Source organism: Notolepis coatsorum (genome assembly GCF_963971535.1).
Source record: "Notolepis coatsorum genome assembly, chromosome: 4".
Classification (NCBI taxonomy): Eukaryota; Metazoa; Chordata; class Actinopteri; order Aulopiformes; family Paralepididae; genus Notolepis; species Notolepis coatsorum.
Window position 1 is genome coordinate 98,048,308 of NC_140168.1, and position 18,781 is coordinate 98,067,088.

Genomic DNA, 18,781 nt, shown 5'->3' on the forward strand with positions numbered 1-18,781 from the left:
GCAAGGCAGTCAAATACGGCGCATTTCTGCACACTAATATCGTGTTTTGCCAACATGTTTTGATAGATTGCTCGTATTGCCACCCTTACTGGCAAATGTTTTGTTGCACTTGTGGCAACGTGCGTTGTATATCCATACTTTAGAACGCTTCGCAGTTCGCTCTATCCGCCATCACGACTCAGTGCATGCAGAGGCAGAGCTGTCTGTGTGCAGCGCGCTTCAGCACGGGCGTCGGGGACAGCACTAAGGAGGAACACTAAGGAGTACCCGTATGTAAAGAAGTACCCGTATGTTTAGCGACTCGCGAGGAGTGTGTGTAATAATGATGACTCGCTGCGGCTCCCTTCTCGTGCAGAGACGGAGAAAGGAGAGATCGTTGGCAACTTTTAAATAATAATAATAATTTCTCTAGAGTATCGATAGCAGTACCGATGACGTCGGAGCTTATAAATACTCCGGTATTTTCTAATATAGTACCGGTTCCCGTTTAAAACCGGGGTCCGGGGGTCATCCCTACCCAGCCATCCCTAATTATTCTATTCTACTTCCCTCCCACATGCTGCTATGATGACACCAGACTTTCCTCATGGGATTAACTTCTCCATTTCAACATTTTGTATACACATGTATAATGTATTGCACATAAAATAAATCACATGATCATGTATTGTGTTTTTAAATGCGTAACTCATTGGGCGCCAATGACTAAAAAAAGGCGGGTTATCTCGCCGGTGGTTGAGCGCCAATCACGAGAAAAGTCGGGTTTTAATCGTTATTTCTTTTATTCGCTATATCCATTCATAATTCATCCATCCAGCCTGATGTTATCATTGGGAATGGCTCTGAGATCGCAAGCGGCCAATACCGCCACCTAACGCCTTGCGGCCGGTATTGCACATCATTGGAATCCCTCTGTGTTGGGCTGTGCATCGAAAGAAGTCCGGTCCGGGTTTTCCTTCTTGGGCGTGGGGAGCGGTTATAACACACAGTTTGGGGACACTGGAGAACGGGTTTTGGTTGAGAAACGTTGGAAAGACGATCGTGATCAATATTTGGAATGGCGATCAGGAATTGGATTATTCTTTTTGCAGTTGAGGTAAGGACTCTATGTTACCAATCTTGGGTTAATCCGATGTTTTTTTCGTAACGATCACAACGTGTCTGTGTGTGTGTAGTGTGTGCGTGTGCGTGCCGTTGTCGTCGACCAAAGCACGGCGGGGCGACTTTTCCTCCCCCGCTTCCGTGCGTGCATGATGAAACATAATACCGATAATCTAGTGTTTATTTCAGAACGATAAATCAAGCGACAAATGGCACAATTTTATAAGGAAATGCATTGAAGCGCCGTTTGCTGGAGTTTATTGGGATTCGACAGGATCACTCTAAAACTCACATTCACCACGGTATAAAACGGAAATGTATGTATGAAAAATTATCAGTTTTTTTTGCATGTTGACCGGAAGAAACTCACTGACAATCGACACGTTTATTAGATCCATAGCTATAATATTTAATATAGTTTTTAGCCCTGCAAACACCGCACCCACGCCACCCCTATTATTTAAAGCGCTGGCCTTCTTACCACAAGGTAAACACTACAGCGACCTCTAGGCGCTCAAAGTGTTACTAGCAACATTATCTGGCCATCCTCAGTAAATATTATCAAACTCCTCTGACCCCGTCTGGTCTTTCCAAAGACCCAAGAGACGGGACAGGAAGATATGTTTTTTGTATCCCTCTATCCCTCCTTATCTCTCCATCTTTCTTCTCTTTATCCCCCCATCCCTCCTCCTCTCTCCATATTTCCTCTGTTTATCTCTCTCTCCATCTTTCCTCTCTGTATCTGGTCTTCTGATATAATGTTGGGAAGAATGATCTCTAGATGACCACCAGCCAACAGTTTCCCATAGTGGTTTCTTCTGACATGGTTCCACTCTGCTTCACAGAGGGCCTCTGTAGATAACGAGTTTTGTTCTGGCCAATCACTTCTCTCCACAGTCCTAACCAGGGTTCCCACAGACATTGCAAAATGAAATTCAAGGACTTTCCAAGTACTTTCCTAAGCACTATTTTTCATTTTAAAAGGGCATTTAAAAGGATACAATTCACTTTTAAATGCTGTTTTTTTATAGAGAAAAATATCTGATCCAATATGTATGGCTTAAAACCAATTTCCGACAATTAGTTACACTTTAAATAAAAAAATTCTTGATTCAGAACAATTTGATCATGGATGAACAAAACTTTCAATGTGAATGGTTGATTTGAATTTCAAGTCTTGCATAGTCACCTCCGTCGTCGGTGTGTGAACGGGTGAGTGAACGGGTGAATATGAGGCATAAGTTGTAAAGCACTTTGAATAAAAAGCGCTATGTAAATGCAGTCCATTTACCATTCTTCTACCAGCTCAAATATATTTTAGAGTCTGGCTGTTTACCTGCCAACGTGTCTGATGGAGTAGATCTACACTTACCAGCCAGACAAAGATTGGCAGCATTTGGCTGTTGTTGACTGGTTTTAAACCCTCACCCTGAGTGTTGCTCTGGTGTGTGAACCAGGTCAAGTGAGCTCGTTTCTCCTGCCAATTGAGTTGATAAATGCTTTCGATTAAAGGGGCACTTCACCAAAAACAATGTAGATTTATTTTGCACATACATTTCACACACATCCAAAAAAGCATGCAATACCTCGTCTTTAACAACACTACACAAGCATTACATTATTTCTCGATGAAATCACTGGTGGCCATATTCAAACTAATGTACTCTCAATAACTGTCAAACTAAATACATGTGTGCAAAATGTTTTTATATGACATTATGTGCTAAACAGATAAGCATAGTTTTTTTGGTGAAGTAATGTTGCATCTTAGTTGTGCAACTGTATAGGTTAAAGTAATGTCACATCTTACCTGTGCAACGGTATAGGTTAAAGTAATGTAACATCTTACCTGTGCAACGGTATAGGTTAAAGTAATGTCACATCTTACCTGTGCAACTGTATAGGTTAAAGTAATGTCACATCTTACCTGTGCAACGGTATAGGTTAAAGTAATGTCACATCTTACCTGTGCAACTGTATAGGTTAAAGTAATGTCACATCTTACCTGTGCAACTGTATAGGTTAAAGTAATGTCACATCTTACCTGTGCAACTGTATAGGTTAAAGTGATGTCACATCTTACCTGTGACACGGTATAGGTTAACATGATGATGTCACACCACTTTTACATGTTTTTATGTGTCTGTCTATGTTATGTCTATGTGATGTGATTAGGGGTGGGGGGGAAATCGATACGTAGTATCGCGCTACTTTGCGTGCCGATACTGTATCGATACAGGGACGCCAAGAATCGATATTTAATTATTCATTAAAAAAAATTATAATAATTTGTATAAGGAAGTTGCATTGTCATTTCAATACCTGTAATAGTACAGTAGTCCACACACGTGCATTCAGTTAAGTTGGAATATGACTGTAATACAAGCAGTTCAGTTTGTCAGGTACATGCAACACAGATTACAGTGTTTACATCTGTCTGCTTGAGAAAATACCATGTTCTGCAATAAAAATGATTGAAGTGAGATGAACAGACTGAACTTTATTTTATTAGATAAAACATGTTGACAGTTTTACTTTGCAGTTGAAAAAGATAATAAAGTAAATTAAAATTAAATTAAAAAAACAAAAATTATCGCGATATATTTCGTATCGCGATACTATCCAGGGGAGGAAATTAGGCCACTTTACTGGCCAAATGCTAGTATTTTTTACGTTTGGCTGGTAAAAAAAATCGGATACCCGCCAGTTGGCTGGTAAGCCAAAAAGTTAGTTTCCTCCCCTGCTGACGAGTATACAAAAAAATTAAACATTCTGCAATCACTGCACTGGCAAACGGTGCGCGTCTTCTGAGTGTTCGCTTTAGTTGACAGTGCCACGAGAGCACTGCACAAGACCACCCGCGGACATATAATGTTTAATAAACGTTTGCGCAGTACTGGCCAACCCGCGGACATATAATAATAAAAGTCCCGCGGTACTAGGCTAGCCATCAGGAGCACTCGCAAACAGATAACGTTAAACACAGCAGAAGATGGAAAACAGACAGACTGACCAACGGGGAACTGCATCCAACCCTAGTACAACAACCCTCGAGTATAAGTTACTAAGGACACATTTAAATCACAGAGGTGTAATGTTAGTCTACTGGAACTGTATACAGTGGTTAGCTTCTAGTTAGCGTTTTAGCCATAGCTGCTTGCTAGCTAACGTTAGCCCCGTGTGCTCAAAGCAGCCAGCTAGGTGTATCTGTTATGACTATAATGTTTCCAAAAAAGCACCGGACTACGACGTAAGGTTAGACATTTTATTTCATGCTCAAAAGCCCCTGGCTTGCACATCGCAGTCACGAAAGGGGCTAGCTCAACCAGTGCACTGTGCACAACAGCACACCAACCCAACTGACGTTACCACAACACTTGACGGTACTTCACAGCACTGTCGTAAGACCACCGTGCTGTCTTAAAGGCACAGTGTGCCTACCCAGATGCATACACAACATTGACGCGGCTTGACATACAAAGAAGTAATTATCACAATTAGCGATTTTTTTTGTCTGGTAAAAAATCTGTTTGGCTGGTAAAAAAAATCAGATACTCGCCAGTTGGCTGGTAAGCCAAAAAGTTAGTTTCCTCCCCTGATACTATCGTATCGTGACGCAAGTTTCGCGATAGTATCGTATCGTGAGGTCTCTGGCGATTCTCACCCCTAGTTGTGATGTCATGTGTCATGTCTGTATGATGCATGTCTGAACACTTCGTTCCCCCCCCCCTACAAGGACCACAATGGAAATAAGCTCTGAGCTTTTTTGTGTCTATCCTTGGCAGTATTCCAGACTGTGCTTCAAGTTCTGTCCCATGTTATTTATATTGTCAAAAATAAAGTTAAAGTTAAGTTAAGTGAAGTACCCCTTTAAAGTGCTGTGCTACAATATTTAGCCCAAAAAGGAGTGTCTCGGTTTGGCTCTGGTCGTTGTGGAGGTGGAACCTATGCATCTCAGTGGGGATTTATTTGATAGGTAGTATTATTCATAGTATTCGGATATTATTGAAGGAAGAGTGTGCTGCATTTATGACACAAGACAAAATGAGAGCAACACAGAACGCTGCACAATAATAGTTTTGTTTATTCGGATCCCCAATAGCTGTTTTCATGATCGTGGGAAGCCAGTAAGCCACAATCCTAATTTAAATTGAAACTCGATTAAATCGCCCATCCATAATGATTGCTCATGAATAAATACCAGGTTTTTTTTCTCCTGACTTTTTGAAAAAGTTGGGTGACAAAAGAGTGAGCCAGTGTCACGTAAACACCAACAGCATGCCACATAGGGGTGCACCAATGTATCGGTCAGGTATCGGTATCGGCCGATAAGTGCCTTGTTGACTGCAATCGGCCTATAAGCTCGAATGTGCCGATGGCAGTAGCCGATAAATATTCATCAATTTGTGTCACGTCAAAAGGCAAAAAAAAGTTCAGTCGCATCGCGACCTGCACAACGCCGCCCCCGGCCCACACACACAAGCTACTGCATCAAAGTTACTACTTATGATTAACAAATGCATTCGTTTTGTGGCATTAACGTTATATAGTTAGTGTTACACGTTCAATAACATCAGCATATTATTTACCCGAACATAGCAAGTAGCAAGCATTACTCAATTCATAGCTCAGTTCCTTCTGTTGCTCAGAGCCCGTACTGAGTTGTTACTTGTACCCATTCTGCAATCTGTTAAAAGTTTTCAATCAGACACATGTATAGAAAGGCTTTGTTTTATTATAACATTCGTTGCAGTAAAATCATTATGCCTCGTTTAGTCATCCTGCGGAGCTAAAAGCTACACGTCGGCCGAGGGGATCTAACGTTGTTGTTGTAGAGCTCTCGTCAAAATCAATGGCGGACAAAAGCGGAAGTAAAAAATTTATACGCGCTTGCCGATTGGTGGTAACAGCAGAGGCGGGTGCAGGCGGTGTGACGTTACGTAATTGGCAGAATCGACTGTCAATCAAAATGTCATTGGTTGAGAGCTCTGGTTGAGACAATAGTATCCAGCTGCAGTCCGGTAGACCATACTGGGAAAAATAGTATCAAGCTGCAGCCCGGCAGACCATACTGGGAGAGAGATAGTGCTATTTCTTGATGTTTCCTTTTTTTAAGTAAGTAAAGAGGCCTATGTTCATATCGGTGAGCACAATTTGTAACACAAAAAGAGAGACGTGTAGCCTATTTATTTTATATTTTATTTATTCATATTATTATTATTTTATTTGTTGCCATGGCTAAAATAATAGTCAAGCATAGGGCTAAAACATTTTCATAAACAATATAATTTTTTGTTATTTGGTTATAATAAGGGCTTTTCTATGCATTTGTCTGATTGATTGATTGATTGATTGAAAGCTTTATTGACAGATTGCAGAGTGGGTACAATACAGTACAGCTCAGTGGACCAGAAAAAGACTTTTGGCTTTTTTACATAAGGGTCCTCCATTTTCAATTCATCAAAACATTTAGAGACATACAAATATACAGTAGTTTCAAAAAATATATATATATTAAAAAAAATATATATATATCGGTATCGGCCGATTGTGTTAGTTGAACAATCGGTATCGGTGGCAAATTTTCATATCGGTGCGGGTGCATCCCTATTGCCACATATGGAAATTATAGAAATCTGTGACAGCTGACGCGATGATGTTAACAGCCAGAGTGTGTCCAGATCAGACCACCCAAAGGAAATGGTAGGATTCTGGCCATTTTCACTTGAGCTGTACCCGTCTGTCACCACCTGAGTGATAGATAAGACAGGGGAAACCCTGTACGTCTTTGTGATATTACATGCATATCGCATAGCAAATCTTTCCTGTGACAAAATGGCAACCAATGTAATCAAAAAGGTCAACCAACGAACAAGATTTTTGTACCGGATCTCCTCTTAGTCTCTGGTAAATAAGAATACCTTGAAGACTAACAGGAGCACTCATTCAAGGGTTCTACGACTATGCTTGCACCTCATGGTACCAAAGCACCTCAAACTCAAAGGCCCTAAAAACAAGGCTACAAACATCACAAACAAACTGGTCAGACTACTGCTTGGCCTTACTCCCAAAACCCACCTTACCCCTGCACATTTGACAATCTAGGATGGCTTAGAGTAGACGACAGAGTACAGCAACTTGCAATGGGCCTGGTCTACAAGATACACTACACCACTAAGATGTACCTGTCGAAATACTTCCTAAAGGTGGGAGTTCCACAAATCACGTTCAACCCAGATTCCGGCTCAAAGAAGGGACTAAACACGTTTCGCAATTATGCCACAATAATGTGAAACGCCCTTCCTACCCACAGCCGTAAAGGAATGTGAATCCCTACCCACCTTCAAAACCGCTCTCAAAGAGCACCTACGGGGGTGGCTGCAATTAGAAACTGGCCACCGTAAATGTCAAACCCCCCCCCATGTGCAGTTTCTTTCCCTTCAGATGTACATCTTTTTTTATGATATCTTTTTCTTACACAGTACTGTATATTTGTATGTCATATGTCTTGATGAATTGAAAATGGAGGACCCTTATGTAAACAAGACTAAAGTATTTTTCTGGTCTTCATCCTCTTAGCAGTTGTTAGTATTGAGATGATGTACTGTACCCATTCTGCAATCTGTTAATAAAGTGTTCAATCAATCGATCAGTTATACCCATCTACTACATTTCTAGACATTAGCTAGTTCAAACGGAATCATGTGGTCAATTTTCAACACACAAAAAAATATATTTCTGAATGTTTCGTCACACTCTTTAGACACAGTAATAGACCCCACACCCGATGGAGTGAAACCGGTGAGAAGGAATAAGGGAAAAAATTATTTCGAGGGAGAGATCGAGGGGGAGAGAGAGACCAAGTCCTAACCATGCGAGGAGTCCTGACCCCTCCCCCATCCTCAGCTCTAGACTGGAGTCTTGACAATGGGTCCCCTCAAAACACGCAGCCCACATACCGAGCCGCCAGTCTGGACCCAAATAACATAACACCCACAAAACCCAACAATCCACAAGAATGTCCTTTCATTTGACTATGTCGCGTGTCTAGGGTGAAAATACACAACTTTTGTTTATTGACCATCAAGCAATGGCGCACCGCCTTATCATGTATATTTCTCTCCCACCCACCCACCCATAATGTACAGTCTCCTCCCGATCATATGTATATACTCTGTCAGGATCTATGGGTAACAGTACTGTATATTTGCATATCGTATATGTCACAAATGTAACAGTACTATATACCTGTATGTCATATATGTCCCTATGTCATAAATGTCATGATGTCATATGTTGTGTTGTGTGTATGAATTGAAAATGGGGGACCCTGATTCAAACAAGACAAACGTCTTTCTCTGGTCTGCATCCCCTTAACAATTGTGTGTATTGAGCTGTACTGTACCCATTCTGCAATCTGTTAAATAAAGTTTTCAATCAATATATCAATACCGTTTCAATTGCTGATAAGGTCGGAGAATACCTCAGTCAACAGATGGGCCTAATATACAAGTCGTCTTGACGTTGGGCTCGATATAACTTAGTTTAGATCTGATTACGGGGCTATCATATTGAATCAGATTAGCTCAATGGATGAGATTATAGTGCCTGATTCCAGACCAGACTGTCCCTTCACATCGCCGAGCGCTGACAGCTCGTTGATCAGGATTACGTTGGAGACAGCAGTTTACGAGCCACTTCCTCGTCAGCTAAATACTAATTTCCATAAACTACAACCACCAAGAACCCCCTCATTCATGAAGTTTTCTGATGGAATAATAACTAGCCCGACATGGGGCGCACACACATAAACCCCCCTTTTACGACTATACTTGTCACATTGGGGGACCCTGATGTAAACAAGACGAAAGTCTTTATCTGGTCTGCATCCCCTTAACAATTGTGTATTGAGCCGTACTGTATTGTACCTATTCTGCAATCTGTAAATAAAGTTTTCATTCATTCATTCATTCATTCATAATGTTCTCACCTTGAAGTTGCTGGAGTTGATCCACCCCGTCAGCTCGTCGATGGTCTTGTCCAGCCGGGGCTTGTCCTGCTCCACGTCCGGGGAGCGCTGCGGGTCGTGCAGGTAGTCGATGAGGTCCTGGCCGACCTGCAGCCGGCGGGTCACGTCTTTCTGCAGGACCTGCTGGTAGAAGTAGTCCATGTTGTCATGCTCCTCCATCGAGCTGCGGGACGCGGGGAGACGGTGTCGGTGGCCCCGCGGAGGGGAGAGAGAGTCTGTGCGGGTTGGGCTGCAGTGATGAGGTGTCCCGCTCCGACCAGCAACATACAAGCCCCGTTATTCCCCCTCAGTCCAAGTCAAAAGCTCCAACTTTGATTTCGCATTTGTTGCACACAGTTCCAGGGTGGCTTGCAAAGCTATAGTACGAACGAACTTCCAGAAAGTTCAGGAAAAAAAGCTTTTAAATTAGATGGACCCCCGGCCAGCTAGCTGGTGAGCTAACAACACAGTAGCTAGTTAGCACAGCTAGCTGGTGAGCTAACAACACAGTAGCTAGTTAGCACAGCTAGCTGGTGAGCTAACAACACAGTAGCTAGTTAGCACAGCTAGCTGGTGAGCTAACAACACAGTAGCTAGTTGGCACAGCTAGCTGGTGAGCTAACAACACAGTAACTAGTTAGCACAGCTAGCTGGTGAGCTAACAACACAGTAGCTAGTTAGCACAGCTAGCTGGTGAGCTAACAACACAGTAGCTAGTTAGCACAGCTAGCTGGTGAGCTAACAACACAGTAGCTAGTTAGCACAGCTAGCTAGTAAGCTAACAACACAGCAGCTAGTTAGTCCGGCTAGTTCTCCACAGGCCCGGTGTTCTGCCGAATTCCGTTTTTGTATTCCATGGTCGTTGGACTGAAAAGTAAAGTCGCTATAAACTCCCGAAGACTAGACTCTCAGCCACTCCAGCGGCTCCTGGTGTCCGTGACTCTGGACTAGCGGAGTCAGTGTGTTGAGGCAGCTGTCGGCAGATCAACCCTCCTCGCTGAAAGCAGCGCGCGCCCCGCGTCACTGAGGTCTGGAGGCGCGAGCTAGTCAACGATCAGGCCGAGGGGTCTTTCGGCACCGCACAGCTATCCGACCTAGTGCCTGATGTAAAAGGTTGACTAGCCATTGATTGATTGATTGATTGATTGATTGATTGATTGATTGATTGATTGAAAACTGTATTAACAGATTGCAGAATGGGTACAATACAGTACAGCTCAATAGACACAATTGTTAATAAGGGGATGCACACCAGAGAAAGACTTTCGTCTTGTTTACATCAGGGTCCCCCATTTTCAATTCATCATATGACACACACGACATACAGATAGACAGTACTGCTACATCTATACATTTATGACATACCAGATTTTCAAATACAGTACTGTTTGTGATACTAAAAAAAATCAAAAAAAATAGTGTACATTTGACATAGAAACTGTGCATTGGGGGAGGTTGGGTAGGTGGGGTGGGGCTGTACATTGGAGGTGGGGGGGGGGGGGGGGTTGGGTAGGGGGGACACTGTACATTGGAATACTGACATACATTTGACATAGAAACTGTACATTGGAGGAGGTTGGGTAGGTGGGGTGGGGTTGGGTGGGGCTGTACATTGGAATACTGACAAAGCCATGCTTGGTCTTTATTGTACAACTGGGTTAGGACATTTGTAGGGGCCAGTTTTGAATTGCAGTCTCCCGTAGGTGTTCTTTGAGACATGACATACATGACATACAGATAGACAGTACTGCTACATCTATACATTTATGACATACCAGATTTGCAAATACAGTACTGTTTGTGATACAAAAAGAGTCCAGAAAAGAGAGTATACATTTGACGTATAAACTGTACATTGGAGGTGGTTGGGTGGGGTTGGGTGGGTGGGGGGGGGGGACAGTACATTGGAGGTGGTTGGGTGGGGGGGGGGGACACTGTACAACTGTACAAGCAAAACTGTACATTGGAATATTGACAAAACCATACGTGGTCATTTACTGTACATTGGAGGGGGTTGGGTTAGGACATTTACAGGGGCCAGTTTTGAATTGCAGTCTCCCGTAGGTGTTCTTTGAGGGTGGTTTTGAAAGTGGGTAGTGATTCACATTCCTTTACAGCTTTGGATAGGGCGTTCCACATTGATGTGGCATAATTGTGAAACATGTTTAGTCCCTTGTTTGAGCCAAATCTGGGTTTAACATGATTTGTGGAGCTCCCTCTGGTGTTGTGATCGTGGTATTCACTGACCTTTGGGAAGTATTTTGACATGTACATACCTTGGTCGTGTAGTGTATCTTGTAGACCAGGCCCATTGCAAGTTGCTGTACTCTGTCATCTACTCTAAGTCATCCTAGGTTGTCAAAGTGGGCAGGGGTGAGGTGGGTTCTAGGAGTAAGGTCAAGCAGTAGTCTGACCAGTTTGTTTTGAGATGTTTGTAATTTTGTTTTTAGCGCCTTTGAGGTGCTTTGGTGCCATGAGGTGCAAGCATAGTCGTAGTACCTTTGAATCAGTGCTCCTGCCAGAGTCTTCAGGGTATTCTTGTTTACCAGAGAGGAGATCCGGTACAAGAATCGAGTTAGTTGGTTGACTTTTTTTATTACATTGGATGCCATTTTGTCACAGGAAAGATTAGCCTCTAGGATGGAACCCAGGTAGGTAATTTCATCTTTCCTTGTGACAATATTGTCACCGACTGTAACTGAGAAGCAGTCGGTCTTGCTGAGTTTGTTATTTGAACCGAAGAGGATGGAACCGAAGGAATGTACACATGTGTGTAATTGGTGCAAGAAACATGTCTAGTATCCGCTGTGTGGGTGCGTCTGTGTTCTGCGTGGCTCTTTGGTGACATCTAGCGATCACTTTGGGGAGTTCTTGGGGGAATAAGCACAAAAGCAGTTGGTTGTACCATTATCTAAATGCACATACAAGGTAAGCATACACACACACACACACACACACACGTTACAAATACAAGTAAAATCCACAAAAACGGTTGCAATAAAAACACCAACACACAAAAAAATCCACACGGTAGAGACAAAGCACATTTACTATCAGTTACTTTTATTTATCCATTTGTTTATTTTTTCATTTTAATTCTTTATTGTCTTCAACATAAAACTCCTGTTAAAACAGCTGTCAGAGAGAGAGGGCGTTAGTATCACATCCAGTCAGCTCCATATCTCATAAAGCATAATGAGTCCAATACATTAACTGTCTGTCTGGGGCATATTTCAAAAAGATGGATTACGCAGTTAGCCAGATTCCTCAAATTAAACATGAGGAAATTGGCTCTTACAGTTGTCCTGTAGTCATACCAAGTGTGTGTGTGTGTGTGTGTGTGACTGTGTGTGTGCTGAGACGTATTTAACCCCATGTGTGTGTGTGTGTGTGTGCAGGGGGAGAAATTAACTTTTTGACTCACCGGCCAGTGGCGGGTAGATGGGAAGAATCTACCCGCCAAGCATATTTCTTACCTGCCAACTTTTTTTTGATTAAAAAAATAATAATTATTATTTTATATAAAAAAATATTTTTTTTAATAAAATATATATATTATATAATCATACTTGTAGTTGTATTATCTGCGAGACATCGCCACCTCGCTGTCTGCAAACAGCTCCACTGTCTGTGTGTATACTCGAGTGGCCTCCAGCTCCAGCAAGGATTCTCCGGCGCTGCAGCTGGACCCTAAACTCTTACATTCAGCATGAAAAGATTATCTTGCGCTGCACCTGGACCCTAGTCAGCAGCCCTCATGCGATGTAAGCCAGGGACACACACACATTTTACACTGTACATTGGAATACTGACAAAGCCTTACTTGGTCATTTACTGTACAACTAGGTTAGGACATTTGTAGGGGCCAGTTTCGAATTGCAGTCTCACGTAGGTGTTTTTTGAGAGTGTTTTTGAAAGTGGGTAGTGATTCACATTCCTTTACAGCTTTAGGTAGGGCGTTCCACATTGATGTGGCATAATTGTGAAACGTGTTACTAACGTGGGCTAACATAAGCTACCTAGCCAACGGAGGTATTATGCACTGGACACTTGCTGGAGCAGTTGTTGATGTCGGGAGCTATCAGTAGCTAGCCAGCTGGATAACGTTACACAATGCCTCATGTATTAAACTAAAAGTGAATAGTTGACTGGGTCATTTTGTAACAGTAGCTAACATTAGCTCACGGAGGTCCCTCTGACTAGACTAACGTCAGTCACGGTGACTGTCCGAGGCAATAGCCTCTGTTTACATGCAGCAGCATACAGAAACAGGTGCGGGAGGGGTAGGAGCAGCAATGCGCTGCGTGTCTGTGCTGAGACAGCGAGTGAGAACTCCGCTCAGAATTGGATCATGATTTTCGGTTTTCACATGACTATTTGATTGCCCGCCACACGGCGGGCAGACCTCTCAGTGGGAGGCGCCAAACGTAAAAACTGAGCGCCAATGGCGGGTAGCGGTCTCTAGTTTCGCCCCCTGTGTGTGTGTGTGTATGCGTGCGGTCCTGGGTAGTTCAATAGGTACAGCATGGCACCAACACTACCAAGGTTAAAGGGATAGTTCAGAATGTTGGAACCATAGTTCTATTCTCTACTTACCAATGATTGATTGATGAATGGTTGTTGTTGTTGGCAGTCCAACTAACTGCACTTAGTTAGCCACAAACTAATGCACAGTCAATGGGGCCAAGCCCCTGTGTGCACAAGCTGACTGAAACTAATTTGAAGTCTACTTTGTGTGCACAGGTTTAGGTTAGCATCAGTCAGCTTGGCCTCCTTGACTTTACATTAGTTCGTGGCTAACTAAGCGGAGCGGCGGGTATTCAGCGTGAGGAACAGCATGGATTGCGCTGAGAAAGGACATCGGAACAGTTTTGCACACATTCATGTCGTTTGACATTTTCTGAGAATCAGTTTTTTAGTCTGTGATATTGAATCCTTGAAATGAAATGGTAAGGTAGCAGTGTCATAATCAAGGCACGGGCCTTCCTCTGCCCCCATCCTGCCGCGCCCATATATGGGCAGCTTCCTGCTGCAGCATTCCCACGCTGCCAGACGGGCATCAATCAGCGCGGCTGTGAGGGATTCCAAACCTCCTCCAGCGCCCAAGGACAAATCTATGCACTATGGGAGATCGGGCTTTTTGCTCCTCCGCTCCCAGTCTGTGGAATGCTCTCCCTGACTACCTGAGAGCACCACAGACTGTGGATGTTTTTAAGAAAGGCCTCAAAACCCACCTTTTTAGTAGAGCCTTCTGTTGACCTTTTATCAAATTTTTTATTTTTTTTTGCTCCACACATTTTATGTTCTTTTACCAATTTATTTTATCAGTTTTATTATTCTATGTTTCTCTGCTATTTTATGTTTTAGTTTTGCCTATTTTTATATTCTTTCTTTCCTTTATTCTCGCTAGCTTTTAAGTCCCTTTAACTGTAGCGCTCTGAGAGTTGCCCCGCAACTGTAAAGCGCATTACAAATGAAATCTATTATTATTATTCCCTCATCAGCAGCCCCTATATCACCCCACGGATCCTGTCGTCCTTCGTCGGAGTGTTATCTAGTCATCCTAGGTACGAGGACGTATCCTGCCTTGCTGCTCTTCTAAGTACTGCCGACCCTTCTCGAATCTTTGTTCTCCCTGTGCCCAGGAAACCCGCTGCCTGCCTTCGCTGTCTATCGAGACGCCGCCCGCCCGGACATTCCCGAGGAGAACGACGAGCACTCCTATACCACATTCTGCACATTTCTCTGTTTTGACTGTTCCACCTAGCCTTGTCAAGCTACTGAACCGCTTGGGCTCGACAAGGCTTTTGAGAACAGTCAAAAACCAAGAGAGGTTTCAGTCAAAAACCATATGGGATATATGGGACCATATATCAGTCATAAACCAGTGGTTCAGTCAAAAACCATGGTTCAGTCAAAAACCACTGGTTAAACCAGTGTGACAAATAAATCACTGGTTCAGTTATAAACCAGGAAAGGTTTTAAGTCATAAAACAATGTGACAACCAAACCGCTGGTCCAACCAAGAAACCATTGGTACAGTCATAAACCAAGGCCCGGCTTTCCAGAGAAGAGAGTAGGCCGGATGACCTTGAAGCAAGGACCAAAATAATTAATTAAAGAGACTGCTTAACCCATCTGACTGTTAGCTAACAGCCCGTCCATACTGCCCCATGTACATCTGCTAAACCTGCTAGCCGAAGACAAAGAGCTAAAGCCAATAAAAGGGAACAGTCTGAAAACGAGACTATTAAGCCCAGTTGGGAGAAAAGCTCATAAGTTCGGTCGAAGAGGGAACAGTTAGCAAGATGGCAGCGACAGAGGAGGAGCTGGAGAAGCTGAAGCAGATGCATTCGGCAGCACAGACCGCTTTTGCCAGAACAGCCTACCATCTCACCTCCAGGGCTCACGCACTGAGAGAACGTGAACTGAGAGGTGAGTGGGGGAACTTAAAAAGTCGCAGATGCTGATTGATTATGGCACGGCCCTGAGAGAAGCGGACGATGAAGAGACCACAAAGAAGGTGGTGCAAGTTGACGAGAAAACAGCGGAGTGTGACCGTACGTTTGATGGAATTAATGACATTGTCGTAAAGAGCTTCTGGACCAGGTTTGCTGAAGAGGAAATTGCTACCCTCGCTGAAGGGGCTGAAGCAGCATTGGACCAGGCCGAGGCAACTGACCATAAGAAGATGACTAGGAGGGAGCGCGAACTGGTGAATTGAATTAAAAGCTGGAACGGAAGATTGGCGAGCTCTACAAAGCTGTGAGTAAGTGGACAGACCTGATTCCAATAACAAATAGTACTGAGTCAAGGGACCGTAGCAGGAAGCTGAAGGAACGACATGAGACACTGTGGGATAGATGGACATGGCGAGACTGGGACCAGCCCGACAACGACGACGGCCTGCGAGAACAGGTAAAGCCTGAAGGCAAAGAGCACGACGATAAACAAGCAGCAACGACCGGTGCTCACCCAGACCCTGACCCATTCTCCCCCGTAGTCACTCAAGCCCCTGTAGGCGGCATCCAGCCTAGCTTGCCCAGCATGGCCCCCAGTCTCAACTATGGTGCACTTCTGAATGCCATGAGCACACCATATGACATCTTCCACGCACTGCAAGGTGGTTCCGGCACATACCCCGGTGCTTACAACTCCAGGCCCCTGACCACTCTAAGCTTCTCCCTTAAGCCGTGGGTCTTGACAGGCCAAAGTGGGAGGTCTGTAACTGCGGACGACTCCAGTGACAGTAAAACAACCATGTCTGCACCCAAGACTCTGATGTTACACAACCAGATGAGGGATAAAGAAAGCAAAGCACTGGGAATTTGCTGGGAGGAGGAAGTTGGAAGCAACACTCCAAACCCCTTGACCCGTCAAGTACTGCAGAGCCTGGTCGCTGGACTCTACGACCCCATGGGTCTTGCCACACCCGTAAAATGGAAAGGAGTGATGATCGTGAGAGACTCCTACCAAGAAGCGGGCAGAGGAAATCTCTACATATCTGACATCGTCACAAGGGGAGCAACTCCGGAGGAGCATTATGAGTCAGAGTGGCAACGAGGCTCAAAGTTCTTGGGATGGCCTGAAGCTGAGTGGCCTGTCAAGATGGCCAGCGAAATTGTGACCAACGTCGCTGATGACGTCCAAAGACTGCAGAGAAAGGCATCCTCAGCTGTAGTCACCAGGGCTCAGTCACAAAAGCTCTCAGGCCCCAGCAACACTGACGTTGGTGCAGACTCGAGAGACTCTGTGCTGTAACCTCCGCCGAAAGACCAAGGTCCAACTTCAGCAGCAGACAGGCCGAAGAGGAAACCACCCTGGGGTATTGCTCGTGAGCCATGTCGAGCCCAAATGGTTCAGTAGTTTGTCAAAACCTTGTGTAACTGTCGCCCAGGTTCGACAAGCTGCGGAATCCTGGCTGAAGGCAGAAAACCAAGCAGACAGGCCAAAGAGAAAACCACCCTCGGGTGTTGCTCTCGTGAGCCTTGCCAAGCGCAAACTGTTCAGTAGCCTGAATGCTAAATACCAAGCCTCGGAGTCAGCAAAGTGGGAGGCAAGGGGTCCTAAGCTGTCTGCAAAAGAGAGAATGGTGGCCTGCCAAGACTTGGCCCGTTCAGCCAAAGACGGCGTAACCTTTCAGGACACAACCCTGAACTGCCTTGTTGTGACCAGAGATGACAACACAGGACTCTTGCTTAAAGGCATTGCAGCCAGACTGCTGCGCACAAGAAGAAAGGCTTGGGTAGCGGGGCGGCTACATGGCGTAATGGGCAAGGCGCTCGCCACGAATGCAGAGACGCTGCGCTCGCCTGTTCGAGCCCAGCGCTCCACATTGCTTTCAGTTTAGCTGGTCGTTCATACTAATACACATTGGCCGTATTAGGGGGTGGGAAACTGATGGGTGGGGATCGGGCGTTGTGGACAGCGACTCCTACAGGTCGGTTGGTGCGCCTGTGCAGTAGAATCAGGAATTGTCGGGGCAGCGTGAGCCTCCCACGCGTTACTCCTCGCCACTGAGAGATCGAGCTGCGCAGGTGAAAAGATGCGACTGTTGTTACCTCAAGTACCGGAGGGGACTTGTGCTATGTATGACTTAGTCCACATTGCAGCCGGCTTGTGGGAGGCAAGAAACAGCGTTCGTGACAGGGGAGGGTTGAATTGGATGATACGAAATTGGGATGGGAGAAAATATAGAAAATGGGAGAAAAAGTGGATAAAAAAAAAAGGCTTGGGTAGTACAAGGTCGGAGAACTGTCAAAAAGGTGGTCAACGAGTGCGTCCCTTGCAAGAAGCAGAGAGCCAAGCTCTGCCGGCAAGTAATGGGAAACCTCCCTCCGGAGCGTACCAGCAGGGCAAACCCATTTGAGCATACCACACTGGACCTTTTCGGCCCCTTTGAGGTGAGGGACGCCGTCAAGAAAACAACCAGAAAGAAGGTATGGGGAGTCGTGTATTGCTGCATGGCTTCCAGGGCCGTCCACGCTGACCTTGTCGACGACCAGTCTTCGGAGAGCTTTCTTCAGGCCTACTCCCGATTCACTGCTCTAAGGGGGCATCCCAGGAGGTTATGGTCGGACAGAGGCTCAAACTTTGTGGGCGCCAAGCCTGCCTTGAGAGAGCTGCACAGGCACCTAGCATGTGTGCAGAAGGCATCGGTTGAGAACGCAGCTGCCAAGAATGGCACTAAGTGGCAGTGGGACTTCCATCCTGCGGATTCGCCCCACAGGAACGGAGCAGCAGAGGCAGCTGTTAAACTCATAAAAAGATCTCTCAACAGCCTCAACGGAACCACCGGTTGCTACACCTGGCTGGAGTTCCAGACCCTCCTCTACTCGGCAGCCAACTTAACCAATGAACGACCCATCGACGCCAAGGCACAGGAGCAAGAGGACACAGTCAAGTACCTAACTCCTAACTCCCTTATCCTGGGGTGCACCGGACAAGGAGGAGACATGCAAGGGATTGATGTGGAAACTCATCCGTGGCGCATGCTGAGGGCTGTCCAGGCTGGGGTGGACAAGTTCTGGTCGAAATGGAGCGAACTGGCAGGTCCAAACTTGTTCATCCGGCATAAGTGGCACAGAGCAGAGAAGAGTGTCAAGGTTGGAGATGTGGTCTGGATCGCAGACCAGAATGCCTTAAGAGGACAGTTCCGGCTCGGCCGGATCG

At 45.0% G+C, this 18,781-nt stretch overlaps 1 protein-coding gene across 1 annotated transcript in view; it reads right to left on the reverse strand.

Moving 5' to 3' along the window:
• LOC311226624 (CLIP-associating protein 1-A-like) overlaps window positions 1-10,097 on the reverse strand; it is a gene marked incomplete at its 3' end in the record, with an annotated part of 122,506 nt that extends 112,409 nt beyond the window's left edge. Inside the window, exon 1 of the mRNA XM_084312042.1 lies at window positions 9,092-10,097. Coding sequence (XP_084168168.1) covers window positions 9,092-9,289 — 198 coding nt within the window. The 5' untranslated portion in view covers window positions 9,290-10,097. The remainder of the gene's footprint in view (window positions 1-9,091) is intronic.
• Between the last annotated feature and the right edge of the window lie 8,684 nt (window positions 10,098-18,781).